We start from the raw sequence: 18,592 nt of genomic DNA, 5'->3' as shown, positions 1-18,592 counted from the left end.
CATAGCTTGTTTTAGGTGTTGTATTGAGACAGTACCACACTCAGCATTTTATCTGGGATCAAAAACTTAAATTTGTACCTTTTCCCATTTCATCTTTGTCTGGGTTTTGGGAGTGAATAAAAAAGCTTGATTCTAAACTTAAATTCTTGCTACAAAAACTTTGCTTACAAGCCTCAAGAAATGCCAACCAAGCCCAGGGCTAAAACTAACCGAATCACTACCGCCTAATTATCCGAATGACAACGAGACCCTGGCAGACACATAAGCAGATATTCTTGCTTCAATGAGAAAAGATATCTCCAAGTTACTCATGTTGGAGCTATAAGAAGTGATGGCTACCCAATTTGAAGAAGTGAAAAGTTAGACTCAGGTTGTGAAGACTGAAGTTGTCAGTAAAATCACTCTGCTCTGGTCAGACCTGGACTTGGTGAAAGGGAAAGTGAAATATATGGAGCGCAGCCTGACAATATGCTCCAATGATGTAGCTGACTTACAATCTGTGGTCGGTACACTTAGGACAGAGGTGAAAAGTCTGCAAGAGAAGTATATGGAAGGAAGGATGAGATTAAATGTCAGTATATCCAACGTCCCCGAGGATTTCTACCCAATCCCATCCTCTGCTACAGGGCTGTTGAAGGAGGTTTTTAACATGGATAAAGATGTAATGATTGACAGATCACATTTGGACCCAGTAGTTTCAATGAAACAAATTGAAGCCCCTTCCTATTGTTGAAAACTTCACTACTATCAGGACTGTGTGGAAATACTCTGTCATGCTAGGCACACAGGCGGCATGGCTAAGCATCCATCTCCATCTTTCTGGACTACTCACCTAGTGTGGCTCGGGTGCGATCTGCTTTTAACAACGTGAAAGAGCTGCTGAGGGGACAAGTGGGAGTTTGTTATGGAGTCACACACCCAGCAAAGCTAAGGCATGGGTAAGTGTATGTTAGTACCTGAGAAAAAGTGTAAACGATTCATGATCAGATCAGAACCCGTGCAACCATTAGAATGTTGTAAACACTTAATAAGTCTGATTCTGGAGTCAGAGGGGGGTCGGGGAGGAGCTGACAGCTGACAGAGTCAGCTTTCCAGGATTTATGATTGATATGTAGTCTTTTAAATTTTACTTTTGTTATCTTTTAATTTTTTTAATGTTTTTATGTTTGTAGCACTTTGGGACTCTTCAAGAGCATTATAAATAATATTCAGAATTGTATCAGTGTTATTCCGTCCATCCATATTCTCTACTATCCATGCAGGGTTGCAAGGGGGCTGGTACCCATCTCCAGCAGTCAATGGGCGAGAGGCGGGGTAAACCCTGGACACATCTATGTTATTATATATTTTTTTAAGTTATTATCGTCATTACCTCCGACAACCAGAGGGAGGTTTTCAGTCAACAAGGGCTGGAAAAGCTCCGGTCCGCTGTCGCATTTGTCATGGTCACCATCACTGATACATGAACAGGTCGAATAATGATAAATAGGGATAAACTGATTTGTCAGCTGCAATACTTTCTTATCAAACTCAGTCATAAAATAAAACCTTTGTCTTCTGTTTTGCTGAACTTCTGCAGACAAAACAGATGTCTTTAATAGAAATTAATATTGTCTTTAATAAAAGAAAAAGTTAAATAGCAGAAGTTCTTCATTCATTGAAAGCGGTTTTGTGCGTCCCGGGTGTCTGGAAAGATTATGTGATGGATCTGATCTCTGTAATTCCATTGCAACATGCCCACTTATTGTTTGCTAAGATCAGGCCTTGGTGCGGTGTCATTTTATCACTGTAACCTCAGTGAAGCCCAGTGGTGACAGTATCAAGCGCAAGGGTTTTTGCAAGCAGATGTCTGAATTTTTAGCTATAAACTGACACGCAGACCACTAAAAGAAAATGTTCTGATTTGGCAGGAATAAATCAAAGTGAATTGGAGAATCAGTTGTGTTATATAAAAAGGGTGTATTGAAGGTCAAATTTTCAGCTCAACAAAGCTGAAGACTTTCTACTTTGAAAAATATAAATTAATATCCTCAAATATATTTCAAAGGCAGCTAAAAAGCTTCACAGTACACTAATGAGTAATAGCAATTTAGTGAAATTTAAAATCCCATATCAAACTGTGAACTTTGTTTTGTAGATATATTCAGATTTTTATTAACGTTTTCCTTCAGTGATTGTTTTGATATCTTCCAAAATTCCTCTTTAAAGTAAAGGTTTTGTATGACCACTGACTCCCTGTAATGCAACAAGTACCCCAACAAGTGTGAAAGCCAGGCTGACTGTGTTGCAGGCCGTGTTAAGAAAATTGTTCAGCCATCAGTGTCAGGTCATGGTCAGTCATGGTATTATCCTTTGACATAAACTATGTAATTGCAGTGGCAGGCTGTTTGAGATCAGCACCTAATGTCAGTTATGTGATGGACAGATCCTGCCTCCGCCTCAGATAAAGCAAGAATATAAATCTATAAATAATCAACCTCTCTATGATACTTAAGCAGAGGTGATAAAAGTATATATAGAAGAAAAACATGCACATCCACACGCCTTGGTGCTATGCTGTGGTGCAATAGAGGATCATGGATTGGAGCCCTGCAGTGTGTGAGCCAATTTATTCATTTAAAAGGTGATGTAAGAATAAATAAAAACACTTTAGTTATTTTTACCCACCCTGTCAATTGAAGTTGTTCATTGAGTATCAAATCTTGATATGCATAATTATTTTTTTTTATTATTTTTACCCTTTTTTACAAGGCAAATTTACATTGCGATTTAGAATGTATTTTCCAAGGGGGCCATGGCCATGACAACAGCATAACAGTTTCTCATTAAAAACACAAAATGGCGAAAAAGAATATCAAAAACACATTTGTCTGTTCTGGCTCTCTGCATAGGATGGTATGAATTAATTAATCAGATTGGATTAAGAACTTTGAGGATACATTCTGCAGTCTAAAACATGCCCTAGTGTAGGCCTGGTTGTAAAAATAAAATATCTATTTAAATGTAAATGTCACTCTGTCTAGCTACTAGCAGCTAAGCTTGGCTTCTTACTGACCAGCAGTGTTTTCTAAAGGCCAGGCGTAGGTTTGGTTGAGAATACTATTGCATGGATTCCCAGATGTCACTGAGCAGTCGTGTTTCACAACCTGTGCTTGTTACTGGCCAACTCATTGTCAATTAAAAAAACAAACAAAAAAAAAAGCACTCATATATTACTGTTCATACCCCACATTGTATATTTTCTAAAAAAAACAACACACTCAAAGAAATGTAGAAATAAATATTTTTTTTAGAAAGCACAGTTCTACTGACAACAAATACATACATCAACAGTTCCATTTACATTCCACAAAACATATGACCAAACCTACAACGATAGTTTACTATCGTTTACTATTTGCACTCACAGTTTGTTTGTTTTAATTCTTTGTTTCTCCTTCCAGACATATCCCACAGCTAATATTTTTTTTTTTTATTCAGCTATTCAGTATTTTTGGTGGAAAACTATTTGTACACAGAGAAAAATTCTATAGTAGTTTTATAATTGAAGATTAACGCTATAGTTAGTAATCCTGTTCAGAAACACTTTTTGTTTTACTGGGTAAAATTGTCCTTCCATCCTAAAAGTAGTCAATACATTATGTATTCACAAAAAAGGAGGTTAAAAAATCATCCTCAGTGGGATCTGCAGGCCTGTAAAAACTCTAACCAATCTTTGCCGTTCAGTCCAAAGGGCATGGATTTGTCAAAGTTTTGTTCCTTCTCTCACCCATAGACGTTATATACTCACCCACCTCTGTCCCCCAAGTTCCGGGGGTATCAGCTTGTCTTCTGACCCACATGCCAATCATTCTGACAAGCTCCCATAACGGCAGTGTTAGTGCTCTTTCTTTCTGAGTTTCCGCTTGCTGGCTGCGGAGGCCCACTTCTAGTGCTTATTTATCGGGTTAGCGTAACGCCAATTTTCTGAAACAAAGTTATGCTAATGTGTTATGGGTTGTGCTTAAGATTTTAAAGAAATATATTCCCATGACGGTTTTTAAACACGGATGGGATGTTAGTGTTTTGTTTTCCGGTCAACTTATTGAGTGAAATATGACTAGAAGGACAGTTTAAGCAACTTCTTCAGTCCACCAGCATTAGCAGCTAAAAACGTTGCTACTAGACAAGCTAAATATATATTGGTTTGTTTGAACATAACAATTTTTCATTTCACTCGGCAATCATCCGATAGTGCCATGAGCATTCGTATAGACCAGTTCATTGTTATTGTTTTGATGTGGGTTTTTCGCGCATGCGCGCCGGACTGTTTGGCAAAAGGCGAACACAATGGCGGACGCAAACAGAGAAACTGACGAGTTCTCCACGTATTTTTCTTCTTTAGATAACGTATCACAAGATCGTTTTAAGAGTAAGTTGATGGTTGATGGTGTCGATTGCCAGATCCACACAGCAAAAGCCTGAAGGGACGGAGCGAGTCTGTGAAATGCTGGCCAAGGGTATCTTACCGCGACACAACTGCTTTATAAACACGCAGGCCAGTACAGACAGAGAGCACGAAAGCATGAAACCACTGGATGGCTACAATTATTTTATATCGGGAAAAAGGCTCCAGCAAACGCCCGCGACGCCATGAGGGATTAAGAGGGTCAGAAAATGGATGGATGGATGTTCAGACACGTTTGTGTAACAGCAGAAAGCAGCATCGGACACAGGCCGCGTCTCAGCAGAGGCCCGGTAGGTTTTAAAAAAAAACATTTTTCACTACGGATTATTTAAGTGCTTTTGTCTTGTTAAAATGGGTGGGGGTGTCGGCGACATTGCAGCGTAAACACAGAAGTACTAGCGCCTGTGAACGGGGGCGTAATAGCAGCAGCATCGGCTGCTGCCGCTCCTCCGGCCCGTGTTAGGAGCGGCAGCAGCCGATGCTGCTGCTTCTTCAGACAGCGGCAGCTACAGCATACAGCAGCAGCAGCCGCTTCTCCGGCCCGTGTAGCGATAGCCACCTCCCCTCCGCCGCTATTTAAGTAGAACAATGACTAGAGCAGAATTAAGTTGTATTTACTGGAGATGAAGTGTAGACTGCAAATTCTCTCGTAGTATGATGGCTCCCCCAGTCCATTGGGAGTGTCTGCCTGCGCTCTTTTCATTAAAAATATCCATTTCTTTATTCGACCTTCCTCCTTCGGTAAACGACAGAAACGTACATCCAACGATTTGGAATGCCTCTGTGTGCAACCGGGAGCACAACAAGTCGAAGGCATTGTTTAGATTCCAGAAATAAACGAACTAAAAGAACGCTCTAAATCACCCGTTTTGTCACGTAGTAGACGAGAGAAGCTCTGTTTTTTGCCAACCACAGTGCCCGGATGTAGCGCTGACGTCACGCGTGACGTCACGTGTGAACTACCCTATAGCAATAATAAAGAACATTAATGTTAATCGATGGTATTTTGTGTAATTTAAGGGCAAGCTGTCAAACTAATGGCCACATGACCCAGACATGCTTCCGACATAACAAAAGAAATTCACACACCTGTATTAGCGTTGTCCCACAAACACAGTTTTTATGATATTTTATTCCTTAATACAAACGTAAATCAGCTAATGCAGCTGCACAGATCTGCTGATGTGAGTCACAAATGCTGCTTTAGAAGTCAAACCTTTTTTCTGGCACACTCCTATTTTTGTCTGAATTGTCACTCCATCGATGGAGCAAAACTATCTGTTTTGCTCCATCAACACAGGGCACAGATAATTTGTGTCCATATAGCAGAGTGCACTGTCTGCTCCAGACTCAGTAAGTATACAGCAAGCCCAAATACCACCATGCTTAGGACTATGGGCCTCAGTATGGTGTCTGGAGTCTGCAACTGGACATCAACTGGACATCAACCACTGAGCACATATTATTATTATTTTTTATATATTATTTTTATAATAGAGAGAGAGAGAGAGAGAGAGAGAGAGAGAGAGAGAGAGAGAGAGAGAGAGAGAGAGAGAGAGAGAGAGAGAGAGAGAGAGAGCTCATCTAAGTTTCCAGAGGTGAGACTTTGATTGACAGGTGTTGTGAATTAATCAGATTGAATTAAGAAGGACATAAAATTTGCTGATTAGCCATGGGTTTAGAGAGCACCCCAAGGAGAATCTTTATGTAACCAGTTAGAGACCAGCATGAAGTCAAAAGGTTAAGACCGTACATACACACACCCATCTGGACAGCGTCCCTTGTCATTAAAACATGTGTACATATGTTCATAGGTACCCATTGGAAAAAAAGCCCAACTCTAGTCCTAAATCCTTTTTGAAAGTCTTTTTCAAATCAGTCCAACAATTTCCTAACAGTTTTCTAGGGCTCATATCAATCAGATTTAGGAGTTTATCTCAGTGCTCTTATTTCTCCACCAAACATGGGCACGCCGTCCCCAGCCTCATCTCCCAGTATGTGAATCCTCCTTCAACTTATAGATCAACTTTGGTTTTTCTCAATTTTTGTGCATTTATTCTGCCATTTTCAGCATAAAGTAATCTAAAAGTATGTTAATCCTTTTCAAATGAGTGAAAGAGGCATCCAGATGTCATCAATCAACCGTGTCGAGGTGGTTTTCACTGACCTCTGGATGGAAACCAATGTATTTTTATAATAAGGTTAGCACAGATCTGATATTCAACCTGTCATACACATTGCTCCTATGTGCACCCTTCTAACTTTTTTAGGCATGTTTGATTCCAGATACAACACTCTAATTACAGGTCTTTAATTCTATTTCTCTGTTCTACTTGTGTAAAATTAAAACATAATTTTGACGTGTTTGTATTTTGTGGTAAAACAAAGGTTCCAATCCTGGTTACAAAAATTATTTTCTTCCTGCTCTTGCCATAGATTAGGTGAAGTTCACAAAATGTCCTTGCAATAAAACACTAACACAACATGTTGATGTTGTATCTCATACTGTGTGATGATAAAAGCGTCCCCGTTCTTTGACCAAATGTAATGATAGCAAGTAATGATTATTGATCGGTCTCCTGCCCCCCCCCCCCCCCCTCCCTGTTTTCTTGATTTTGTCTCTCCTTGTACGACTTTGACAAGTTTTTTGTTTCGCCTATAAAGGTTAAATAATTTCTTACTCAAGTTTTTTATTTGCATGGAAAAGCCAGTTATGATCAACTGACCTTGTTTTTGGTGTTTATCATTAATTGTCTTTCCTTCATTCCAGCCCACTACTACTATTCCATCCCGACCGGCACATAGCAGTGGAGGATCTGGGAGGATGACAACAGCACAAGGAGAAGTTTCTACATTGAAGATGTCTGCATCAGGCCAAATTACCTCGAATACAAGCTCTACTGCACTCATCGTTGCTTCAATATGGAAGATGGCCAGCACTGTGCGGAAGGGGTCCAAGTTGATTCTGAACTCAACAGCTGCACTCTGAAATTTGTCTGCAGTGATTTAGAGTTCTAACCTCCTTAGCTAAAGTGGAAATGGTACTTCTTTTGCCTATTTCATGAAACCGGACACTTTATGTTTTATAAGACTAAACGGTAAGCTGGAAATCTGTATTTTATATCTGCATTTTCCAGAGCATCAAACTGATAAGAAGAGTGAAGCCTTTCAGGATGTCAGGGAACATTTCCGGCACCATGGCTACAGCAGTCATTGCTGTGATGCTGCGATTACTAAACTTTATTTTGCCAGGTGTGTTGGTCACTGGGAGAAGCTAAGAAATAAATAAATAAAAAAGTATGTTTTCTAATTCCTGTCAGGGGCCTCACAAAATCAGTCCAGTCCAGTCCTTTCACACTCTGTGTGAAAGGGATTCATTTGGACAGGTTTTATTGAAAATGCAGAGTGAAAAAAAGGGTGTAGAAAAGAGCAAAAATCCTTAAATAAGATCCAGTTTTTCAGTTCAGCCCTTCTGTTCCACCTCCGTCAGCATCTTCATAGTGCCTGATCTCCAAGATAAATGCTACATTATACTATACTTAATGAAATATGTTCATTCTGTTTTCTGTGGGGGTTTTTTATATGTAAGTCCATTTTTCTTATTCAAAACTGCTGTGTTGTCAGGGTGGACCAGAGGATTAATTGTGTTTTAGTATATTTAAATAGGAAAAGCTGATTTGACATACAATTCATTTGAATTACTAGGCTGGTCGGTCATGTAATGAACTAAGTTCGTAAGTCGCCATGGTGTACATAAAGGAAGGGGGTTGCCCAGGGCCAGGGCTCAACCCATGCGAGAACCTTCGCTGTATTCATACTTTTACACCAGTGGAACCTGATTTGTTTCTTTGTCATGCAAAAGTCGTGGCACATAGTTTAAGCTGCAATACAGATCATTAGCGATTTTTTTTTTTAAACGGGGCATAAGTGGCTTGCATCAACACAGTCCTTGTGGGCATGACAGGGATGATTAGAGGGAGCAGAATGATGATGAAGCAGAATTAGTACGATCCCCACGATGAGCCGAATTTCCTTTCCATGCCCCCCCTCTTTATTCTAACAGCAGTGGCTCCACGGTTCATCAGCGGCTGTCTGCTTTTGTCCCACTGACACCGCTGCTCTGACGGCACACCGGGTCTGCTCCTTTAAGTGAGCCTTTGCGCAGAGCCTCCGAATCACCACAACTGCATCATTGCTGGGCAGGGTTGCTTAGCAACTGGACAGCACAGAGATCCCTAAAGAAAACCTCTTTCCTCTGTTTAAAACTCAAGCCCCTGTGATTCTTAGACTGTTGATAACGCAGCCTGCTGTAAGAGCGTTTCGGGTACAAACTGACGACAAGAGAGCGCGCAATAAAAAAACAAAAAAAAACAAAAAAACAAAACGGAGAATTCGGTCTTCCCGTCACAGAGAGCGCGTGTATTTCGATGCACGCGTGTCCTGCGCGGAAGTAGGCGCGTGCCGAAGTGTGTGCGGGCTTTCTGTAAGAATGTGGTAAAGTGGAAGAAACGCATGAAAATGCACCGACGCACACTCCCAGCATCCTAATGGCATTCAGGCAGAGAATTCAGCGCATGAACAGCCTGTCGCTAAGGAATTCACCCTAGGTGTCCCCCCCCCCCCCCACACACACACACACACACCCTCTGTTGGACATTATTTTAAATTAAACTAAGGAAGAACACGAGGTCTGTCTATCATGTCAGTTTGGACAAGCGGAGCATGATAACGTCCCAAAACGCCGTTTATCACCGGCCAGTGGAGGCAGGAGTAGATCTCTGACACGCAATCCAAGGCTGCGGATGCATGTTTTGTCGTAAAAAGGGGGGAAATCCATATTTCACGGCATGTAGTTTTTTTTTTTTTTAATTTTCTGTCTTCATCAGAGGAGTGATATAGCCTGCTCTGACGTCTGCATGAGATATTACCCAGTGCTTTTTCAATGTGCATTTTCCCCTCGGTGACTTTGCGCTGATCTGCTTCATCAGCGGCAGCGGCATCAACGGGGGGGAAGACAAAACAGGAATGAAGATTTCATTTTTATTTTCTTTTTGAACCCACCGCTCCCCTACCCCCCACCCCACCCCAGCGTCCCCACCTCCGTCTCTCTCTCTCTCTCTCTCTCTCTCTCTCTCTCTCGCTCTCTCTCTCTCTCTCTTACACACACACGCACACACACACACGCACACACACGAAAACACACACCAGCCGACCACCGTTTTCAGCTCAGTCAAATATCTTTTAACAGCATCACGTTGTGTGTGAAGACTGGCGCCAGAGCATCGCTGGAACCATGCCTGTTCTGCAGATTTGGACTGGGAAATTTCATCCACCGATTTGATTGTCAGGAGGCTGCTGCTTCAGCCATTCATGCCAGTGTTTGCTTTTTTTCTGCCTTTCCCCCCCTCCTTTCTCCCCCAACTGGACTTGTCATCACTTTTAAAAGTATCCTGTATGCTGTTCTTTTTTATTCGGGCGAAGATGTCTGATCTTCTGGTGCTGGTAGAGGGGCTCTGTGACCTGCACGGATTTCCATAGCTGAGGGAAAGCAGCGGGGGCCAAGTACCAGATTTTCTTTTTTTTTTTTTCCTTTTTTTTTTTGGCCGTTATAATGAAGAATTCGCATGCGTAGATGTAGGCGAGTTTATTCTACTGATTTAAAAAAGGCAATTATTTTTATTTTATTTTATTTTAATTTTTGGAATTGCCTGTTTTTAGTTTTCTGCATTTTCGGGAGGACCACTGGACTGGTTGGATTATAGAAACTATAAGGATTCGTGGAGATGTTGGGTCGTCAAGAAGAAAAAATATGTGGAATTTTCTCTGCTTTGGCGGCTTTGTCCTTCCTTTGCTTTGTACAAAGGTAAGGGAATCTCCATTTTTATTTATATATATATGTGTGTGTAGATATATATATTTACCTATAAATATATATAAAAAAATCTCCACCAATAGATGTGATCAGCGATCAATAGGAGCAGGAGATGTGGCAAATCGCATTAAGGGGGTACCCAGGCCTGCTTATTATAGGGGCATCGCTGCCGATATATGCTCCATTAGACAGAGCTGCTGTGCGCGCGAGTGTAAAACACGCACATGCATTGTAGCAAGCCAACTGGGAAATGTAACCTTTTCCTGATGTCTAAATGGGGATAGGCTGTATATTTGTTTGGTGCACAGTCCAGGATAAAATAACTTACATGCATAAAATATTGATTAAATGGTATGATGGATTAGACAATGGTAAACAGCTGGATCAATGAGTACACACAGGTAAATCAACTCACTGTGGAAGTAATATCATTACATATTTAAAGATTCTAATTGGCCACCTCCTTGAACTGAACCAAATCAATCAGAATTGTGGGTAGGAAAAAAAATAAATCCCAGCAGGTTGCCTCTTCTTGTATGTCTCCAGATAGAAGGCTGGGAAAGCTTTCAGCCTTTTAATAAATCAGCTCATGTCAGGGCCTTTTAATGTTTACAGAACACATTTTTGCACAAGCCTTCTCCGAACATCATCGCAGCCAGAATCTGCTGCTCAGCTCCCTTATTGTTTTGATGTTGAAGACACTGATGTACATCCCTTGTGGCCTACTCCGTTTCCTTGTCTGCAGCGTTCCACGGAGTTAAAAGATTTAAGGTGCTCACTGAGACTGAGGCTGCACTTTTCGACATTTTGCTTCCATGATACCCAATCAGCATTGAAAGATGGTTCTCATTTTACCCACACTGATGGTCCCAGGTGTTGAAACCAGAGATTCTGAAAGCACCCGGTTTGATGAACAGCTCCAAAGTGAGTTGACAAAAGGGTGCTTCCGTGACTCAGACAACCCTTTTTCCTCCCTTTTTTGATTTTTCCCTCAACACTCAGTTTGCACCTTCACTGTATAGCGGAACATCAAGTGAGGAACTGGGCCAGCTGAGAGGTTGCAGGTCATGACACCTCATATTATTAGTGTTAGTCAGACCGCAGCGAGAGGGAATAAAATAGTCCATCTCCTGGATCAAACTAACAGAAATATAGAAGGCTTAATTTTTCCAGTACTTCTTTAAAACATGTCAGAGTAAGATGGAGATTGTAGCTGATGATGAGGGGGACAAATTGTATGCCAATGTTACAGTCATTCTCTTTTGAAGGTCTTGAATTACTCAAATGCTTGACAGATTTGTCCTCAGAAAACCCCTACAACTGATTACATGGATGTGCAGGATAGATGGTGTTCGAAGCATAAGGCAAAATGTTCAACCTTTCCTCAGAGTAAAAGTGCTTTTACAGTATACCTTAATTTTATTAAACAACTCTAAATGATTACTGTGTGATCTTAAGGGTATAGCTCAGGGATTTCTGAAGCAAGGTTTTGTTAATTTATTAATAGACAGTTCTCTTGGCGTCTTGATTTAGCACAAATCCAGACTAGTTGGATGCGGGAACTGAAGCTAATGTGCGTTTGAGAGACCAAAGCGGACTCCAAGGTCCATAAAACAACTCCAATCTCCAAAATCGTCATAGCGGCTCAGGCACACACTGTTTCATAAACCTTTAACCCGTTGTCACATTTACACTGGCTGATTATTTACGCTGAAAATGGTGATTATTTACACAGGAAATGGAAGCGGTATGCCACCATTGATCTTCCTGTGTAAAACACAAACTGAGGCCAGAATGTACAAAGACTGGGACAAGATAATTTACTACAACCTGGTTGATTTCATCTTTCTCGGTATTCTATTAGGCCAATATTTTTTTGTTGCCAGTATCATGTTTCCTGTTCTTTTCTGATCATTTGTTTTACGTTAGAAGATCATTGGTGGTGCACCACCTCCTTGATCGATTTCCTGCTTAAACAAACACCTGGTGCAAATAACAGATTAAAGGTCAATGGCATTCTAATCGCTTAAACTGCTATGAAGTAGTTGAGATTGAAGCTGTTGAAGACAGAACATGTTGGCCCTGTCCCACTCCTGGACAATGAGTTTCTATCAGACTCTGGGACCAACAATTCTGTAGTTATACAAATAAATGAACTACTCAGAATTGTTTAACAGAACCTCACTTGAAGAATCTTGAACCACTCATTTTATTGTAAACATAAAGGCAGATACATGCCTTACTATGTTAGATGTAAAAAAAGAAGAAAGAAGAACTGTTCTTCTTGGTAAAACATCCTCTTAAAGACGTCCAAACCTCTCCGCCCATTATTGTTGAGAACAAGGTGTCCAATGTAACAATTTTTCCAACTTTCAACTAACCGTGTACTTAGGCAGACAACAGCTGTCGCAAAAAACACATAAATCTGTTCTAGCTAATTGAAAAAAAGGCACTTATGCTTGTGGTTTCTGCCCTCAGCTCCACCACTGGAAGCACCGGAATGTCTGTGGCCAAGACTACCGTGGACAAGTTGCTGAAGGGATATGATATCCGTCTAAGGCCTGATTTTGGAGGTACATGGTGTAATCACGCCTGTTTTCTGAGTTTGGTTTTGGAGGCTATTGATGTTTTATTGAGTCAAAGTCTGGATTTCCTGATATTTAGGAAAGATCAGTCCAATATCTGGCAAAGATTTGGCCTCTAGACAAACGTAATGACAATCTGTGTTGTGACTATATTCATCAACTTATTGAAAATCACTCCTCTTTGAGAATCAAGTCAAACATTAAACAGAGAAATTATACATTTGATTTCACAAAACTATTTTGTCACAGTACAACTACAATCTTCTATGTATTTCCTGGAGACCTGATTAGATAGACCAATAGAGTAGTGCATCACTGTGAGATGGAGGGAAAATTATACATGGTTTCAATATTTTTTTTACAAATAAATATCTGAAAAGTGTGGTGTGCATTTGGATTCAGCCCAAATGTGCCAATACTTGATCACTATCTTTAGCTGCAGGTACAGCTGCAAGTCTTTTGATGGGAGTCTTCTCCAGTAAAACTGAAAGATTTGTCCATTCTTTTTACGAAACATCTCAATCACAGTCACACATGATGAAAACCGTCTGTGGTCATCAATTTTCAAGCCTTGCCCAAAATTCTCAATTAGTTCAAGGTCAGGATTTGGACCACTTTGAAACATGAATATGCAAGATCTAAATCATTTGACATCTAACTGTGTGTTTAGGGCATTCAGATAAACCTCTTCGCACTCACTGTTTTCTTTTAGTATTGCCTTGAATTTAGTTCCATCAATCCTCCCATCAACTTTGACCTGCATCCCAGTCCCTGTTGAAGAAAATCATACCCACAACATGACGCTGCCATGTTTCGCTGTGATGATGGTTGTGTTCAGGATAATGTGCAGTGTCGGTTTTCCTCCACACCTGTATTGCAAACGCATCCAGTTTTGGTCTCATCTGGACAAAGATTCTTCATGCAGCTGTTTTCTGTATCCCCTGGCTTGTGGGAAACCTTGAGCAGGACATCCTATGATGTTCTTTCAGGAATGGGTTTCTTCTTGCCATTCTTCCATAATGGCAACGTTTGAGGAGTGTGAGACTAGAACCTGGATATCTGCAGCGCATCCAAAACTACAATAAACCACTTGCATCTTCTCTGATTAATGTACTCCTTTACTGTGCTGTTAGTCTTGGTAGGATTGTAGCTGCGTCATACTCTTTCCATTGTGCAAATAATAAATTAGCAGAGGTTTGCTGTTTTCCTTGGTCTTCATGGTGCTATTTGTTCACCATTATTCTTTAAGAAACGTCTGAGGCCTTAAGAGGACAACTGGATAAAGTTACTTGCAGATTTGGTCTTGTAATCAATTAAGTGAATTCTGAAGGCATTTGGTTGTGTTGATTTATATTTTGGGACATCAGAGGGAGCTGTATACAGTTGCAAATGAATGCAAAATGCAATTTAAATTTTTTGTAAAACAAAGATGGAAATTCCAGCAAAATACAATCAGGTGTATGGTTGTAACATAACAAAACGTGAAATAAAAAAATTAAGGGGAATGGATAGTTTATTAATTATTGCTACTTGTCTGCGTTGTGGTGAAGTATGTCCTCTTTGAATTAACTAATTAAAATGCTTTTCCCATTAGCATTTCTAAAATACAGTGAAACTACTTATTTAAATGGTGCATCTTTCTATACTTGCTACTGAAAATAAATACTGTGGAGACCAGTTTCTTGTAAATGCCACTGGGACTGATTGTTTTGCTGAATCAATTTCACCACTGCAGTTGTCAAGTGGCATCCAGACCTTCGGAGCTGCATTATTAGAAATTGTTGTTCAACTTTCTTGAGAAGCATGAAATCACTGTCTTTGGGATAAAAAAAAGGAAGGCTCCGACAAAAACTTTTGAACATAAGCATTTGGGACCTGGTCACTGTAATACTCCTAATGAGTGGAATTTCGACTCAGTCCTGATTAGCAGCTATTGTTAAGACCCTAATTTGCTGCAGAAGTGAAATTGTATTCACTGAGTTTAGCAGCAGCTTCATAATGTGTGGTTCATACGCGCAAAGCTCTGCTTTCTGTGAGGACGTCTGTTGCTGCTTGATACTGTCAAAAGGACAAAAATCTTAGCAAGCTCTCAGGACGTAGTAACAGCATTGGATATCAAATTAACAAGAGCAAATGACACATCCAGAATGTGTGGCATCAATTAATTTTGCAAGTGTTGGCTTGATTAATTTTACAGTAGGAAGAAAAGACATGCCAAAAAAAAACATGTCACGACTTCTCAGATTCCTGTTTTTACTGGGATTTCATTGTACAGAGTGTGCACATTAATCACTCCTTTCATTAATCTTTACTTTCAACCATGATTACATTTTTGAAGTAACATTTTTTATCATATAGGTTGGTACACAAATACCATAACCTTTTTTTAATTTAAGGAAAAGAGAATAACCTCTGACTGGATTAGGGAGAACAAGCTAAGATACTTGGTGTTAATGCATTGGGTTGGGTTGTATTTGGCTAATATAAATAACTGAGAAAGGACCTGATGCCTACTAAACCCAAGTTAATATTAATTTTGTAATAATGTTTAGATTTAAACTGCTCTTCTACTGTTTTCAGTATAGACAGTGTCTGCATAGTTTAACATAACATTAAATACAGTAAAAAGGGCATGCTTGCAGTAACATTTAATTAGCACTGGTACCAAAATAGTGCTCATATGTAAAATATCTGTTCCCTTTAGGTTGATGCTCATGCCATTAGAATATTTTGGCAAAAAAAATACCCTATAGTACCCTATCTACATATCTTGGACAAATCAATTGTAAAACTAAAATAATGTCAGGAGTACTAGCACTGCTTTTGGTCCAAATATCAGCTATAAAAAAACAATTTGCCTACAGAGCCAACAGGTCGGCAGACGACGCTGTCAACCTGGCCCTTCACTACATTCTCCAGCACCTGGATTCCACAGGTACCTATGCCAGGATCCTGTTTGTGGATTTCAGCTCTGCCTTCATCACAATCATCCCAGCTCTGCTTCAGGAGAAGCTCTCCCAGCTGAGTGTGCCTGACTCCACCTGCAGGTGAATTACAGACTTCCTGTCTGACAGGAAGCAGCACCTGAAGCTGGGAAAACATGTCTCGCACTGGTTCCCCCCAGGGCTGTGTCTTTTCTCCTCAGCTCTTCTCCCTGTACACCAACAGCTGCACCTCCAGTCATCAGTCTGTCAAGCTCCTGAAGTTCGCGGATGACACCACTCTCATCGGACCTATCTCTGATGGTGACACATCCGCCTACAGGTGGGAGGCTGACCATCTGGCCACCTGGTGAAGGGAGAATAACCTGGAGCTCAATGCTCTAAAAACAGTGGAGATGGTTGTGGACTTCAGGAAGAACTCAGCCCCAGCTACCCCCATCACCCTCTGTGACTCCACAATTGACACTGTGGAGTCTTTCCGCTTCCTGGGAACTATCATCTCCCAGGACCTAAAGTGGGAGCTGAACATCAGCTTCCTCACCAAGAATGCCCAGCAGAGGATGTACTTCCTGCGGCAGCTGAAGAAATTCAACTTGCCAAGGACAATGATGGTGCACTTCTACTCCTCCATCATTGAGTCCATCCTCACCTCCTCCACCACCATCTGGTACGCTGGTGCCACCGCCAAGGACAAGGGCAGACTGCAGTGTGTCATCCGGTCTGCAGAAAAGGTGATTGGCTACAATCTTCCATCTCTCCAGGACCTGTACGCCTCCAGGACTCTGAGGCGTGCAGGAAAGATTATGGCTGATCCCTCTCACCCCAGTCACAAAATATTTCAGACACTTCCTTCTGGCAGGAGGCTGCGGTCCATCATGACCAAAACCTCATGCCACAAGAACCGTTTTTTCCCATCCGCTACCAGCCTTATCAGTATGGCCTAGAGCCGTCCGTGACACTTGACACTACCCCTCTTCCTCCCCTGTTCAGGACCTACAAGCTACACCAACGTAGCATCTCCAGACCTTCTGCGTTACATTAATGCACAGTCTACTGTGTATATAGCTCTAGATCCTGTATATACGTATATATATTTTGTCTGCACCACCAACACCAAGTCAAATTCCTTGTAAGTGCAAACCTACTTGGCAATAAACTTGATTCTGATTCTGATTCTGATTCTAGAGTTTGCGATTAAGCGCCTCCTGTAGGATCAGCACCATGGGCAGCTCTTGAGAACGAAAAGCAGCTACAGAATTATAAAACAACACAAAATACCCATGATCTTAATATCCTTTGTTGTATGTTAGTTCAGCTATTAGATGAGAGAAAGAGAGTTTCCTCATAAGGAGTTATCTTCTTGCTGAAAATTGCATAAAATACAGCAAAAATGTTTTTCTTAAAACCCACTACTAAACCCATGTAAATATTTTTTGTAATAATGTTTAGATTTAAACTGCTCTTCTACTGTTTTCAGTATAGACAGTGTCTGCATAGTTTAGCATTACATTAAACACAGTAAAAAGGGCATGCTTGTAGGAACATTTGATTAGCACTGGTACCAAAATGGTGCCCATATGTAAAATATCTGTTCCCTTTAGGTTTATGCTCATGCCATTCAAATCTTTTGGCAAAAAAATACCCTATAGTATCCTATCTACATATCTTGGACAAATAAATTGTAAAACTAAAATAATGTCAGAAGTACTGGCACACTACTTTCGGTACAAATGTCAGCTTTAAACAATCTAGAGTTTGCGGTTAAGAGTCTCCTGTAGGATCAGCACCATGGACAGCTCTTGAGAACCAAAAGGAGCTACAGAATTCTAAAACAATTCAAAATACCCATGATCTTAATATCCTTTGTTGTATGTTGGTTTAGCTATTAGATGAGAGAAAGAGTTTCCTCATAAGAAGTTATCTTCTTGTTGAAAATTGCATAAAATACAGTAAAAGTGTTTTTCTTAAAATAATTAATAAATAGCTAAATGTGATAATTTGTTCACCACAGAAAAATGCATTAATTGAAATTTGATCGAGGTAAAAAAAACATGTGGAATTTCTGTTTACAAAAGTTTTTTGTTAATTTTTTTAACAACAAAAAGCAATGTCACAATAAACCAACTGAACTGCAGTTTTCTAAAATCACTGCTGTAGTTTGGCTTCCTAGGCTCTGTAATAAACCTTTACATAAACTGCAAGTATAAACCAACTTACAATACCATAACATTCTACTGGCCTTTTAGGGCATGCTGTTGATTTTACTATCAATGTCTTCTGAATCATGATTACTAATTACACATATTTAATTGTTTTTTTGTAAATCCGCTGCAGGCAGCAGCTTGTCAGTCCTGCCGCTATAACACACTTGATGATAATGAGATCAAGCAGTGAAAAACATATAGCAGGTGCGCCTCCTCATATAACCTTCCTCTGGTTTGGTGTTCTGCCAAAAGCAGATGCTCTGATGAAATCTTATGTGCCAAGATGTGTTAGCCTGATGTTAGCCATTGAAAAAAAGAAAAAAGTTATGTCTTTCGTTAAAGTCTGCCTTTTGGAGTGCTGCCATTTTAGAGCGGTTTCATACACATTGAAAGGATCTGAGATTTAGCATTAAGTAAAAGTCTTTTTCACTTCATGATGACTTTTAATAAAAGTTGTTAATGATTAATAGTAGTTTGAAACGGTTTACAGTCCATTTTATATCTTTTTTTTCATTTGTAAAATATTACTCAAATACATACAT

General features: G+C 40.2%; 1 protein-coding gene across 2 annotated transcripts in view; it reads left to right on the top strand.

Annotated features, from left to right (window-relative positions):
* The first annotated feature begins 9,584 nt into the window (after positions 1-9,584).
* The window catches only part of gabrb4 (gamma-aminobutyric acid type A receptor subunit beta4), a 116,772-nt gene continuing 107,764 nt past the window's right edge, over positions 9,585-18,592 (top strand). The window contains exons 1-3 of one of the 2 annotated variants that reach the window (XM_036143366.1): positions 9,585-10,081; positions 10,166-10,310; positions 12,798-12,892. In XM_036143366.1, coding sequence (XP_035999259.1) covers positions 10,231-10,310; positions 12,798-12,892 — 175 coding nt within the window. In that variant the 5' untranslated portion in view covers positions 9,585-10,081; positions 10,166-10,230. Of the gene's footprint in view, positions 10,311-12,797; positions 12,893-18,592 lie in introns of both variants that reach the window. The other variant, XM_036143365.1, reaches the window with a different exon arrangement.

Source organism: Fundulus heteroclitus, chromosome 11 (assembly GCF_011125445.2).
Source record: "Fundulus heteroclitus isolate FHET01 chromosome 11, MU-UCD_Fhet_4.1, whole genome shotgun sequence".
In the NCBI taxonomy this organism is placed as follows: Eukaryota; Metazoa; Chordata; class Actinopteri; order Cyprinodontiformes; family Fundulidae; genus Fundulus; species Fundulus heteroclitus.
The sequence above is the reverse complement of the archived record's forward strand: the minus strand, read 5'-3'. Positions and strand labels throughout refer to the sequence as shown.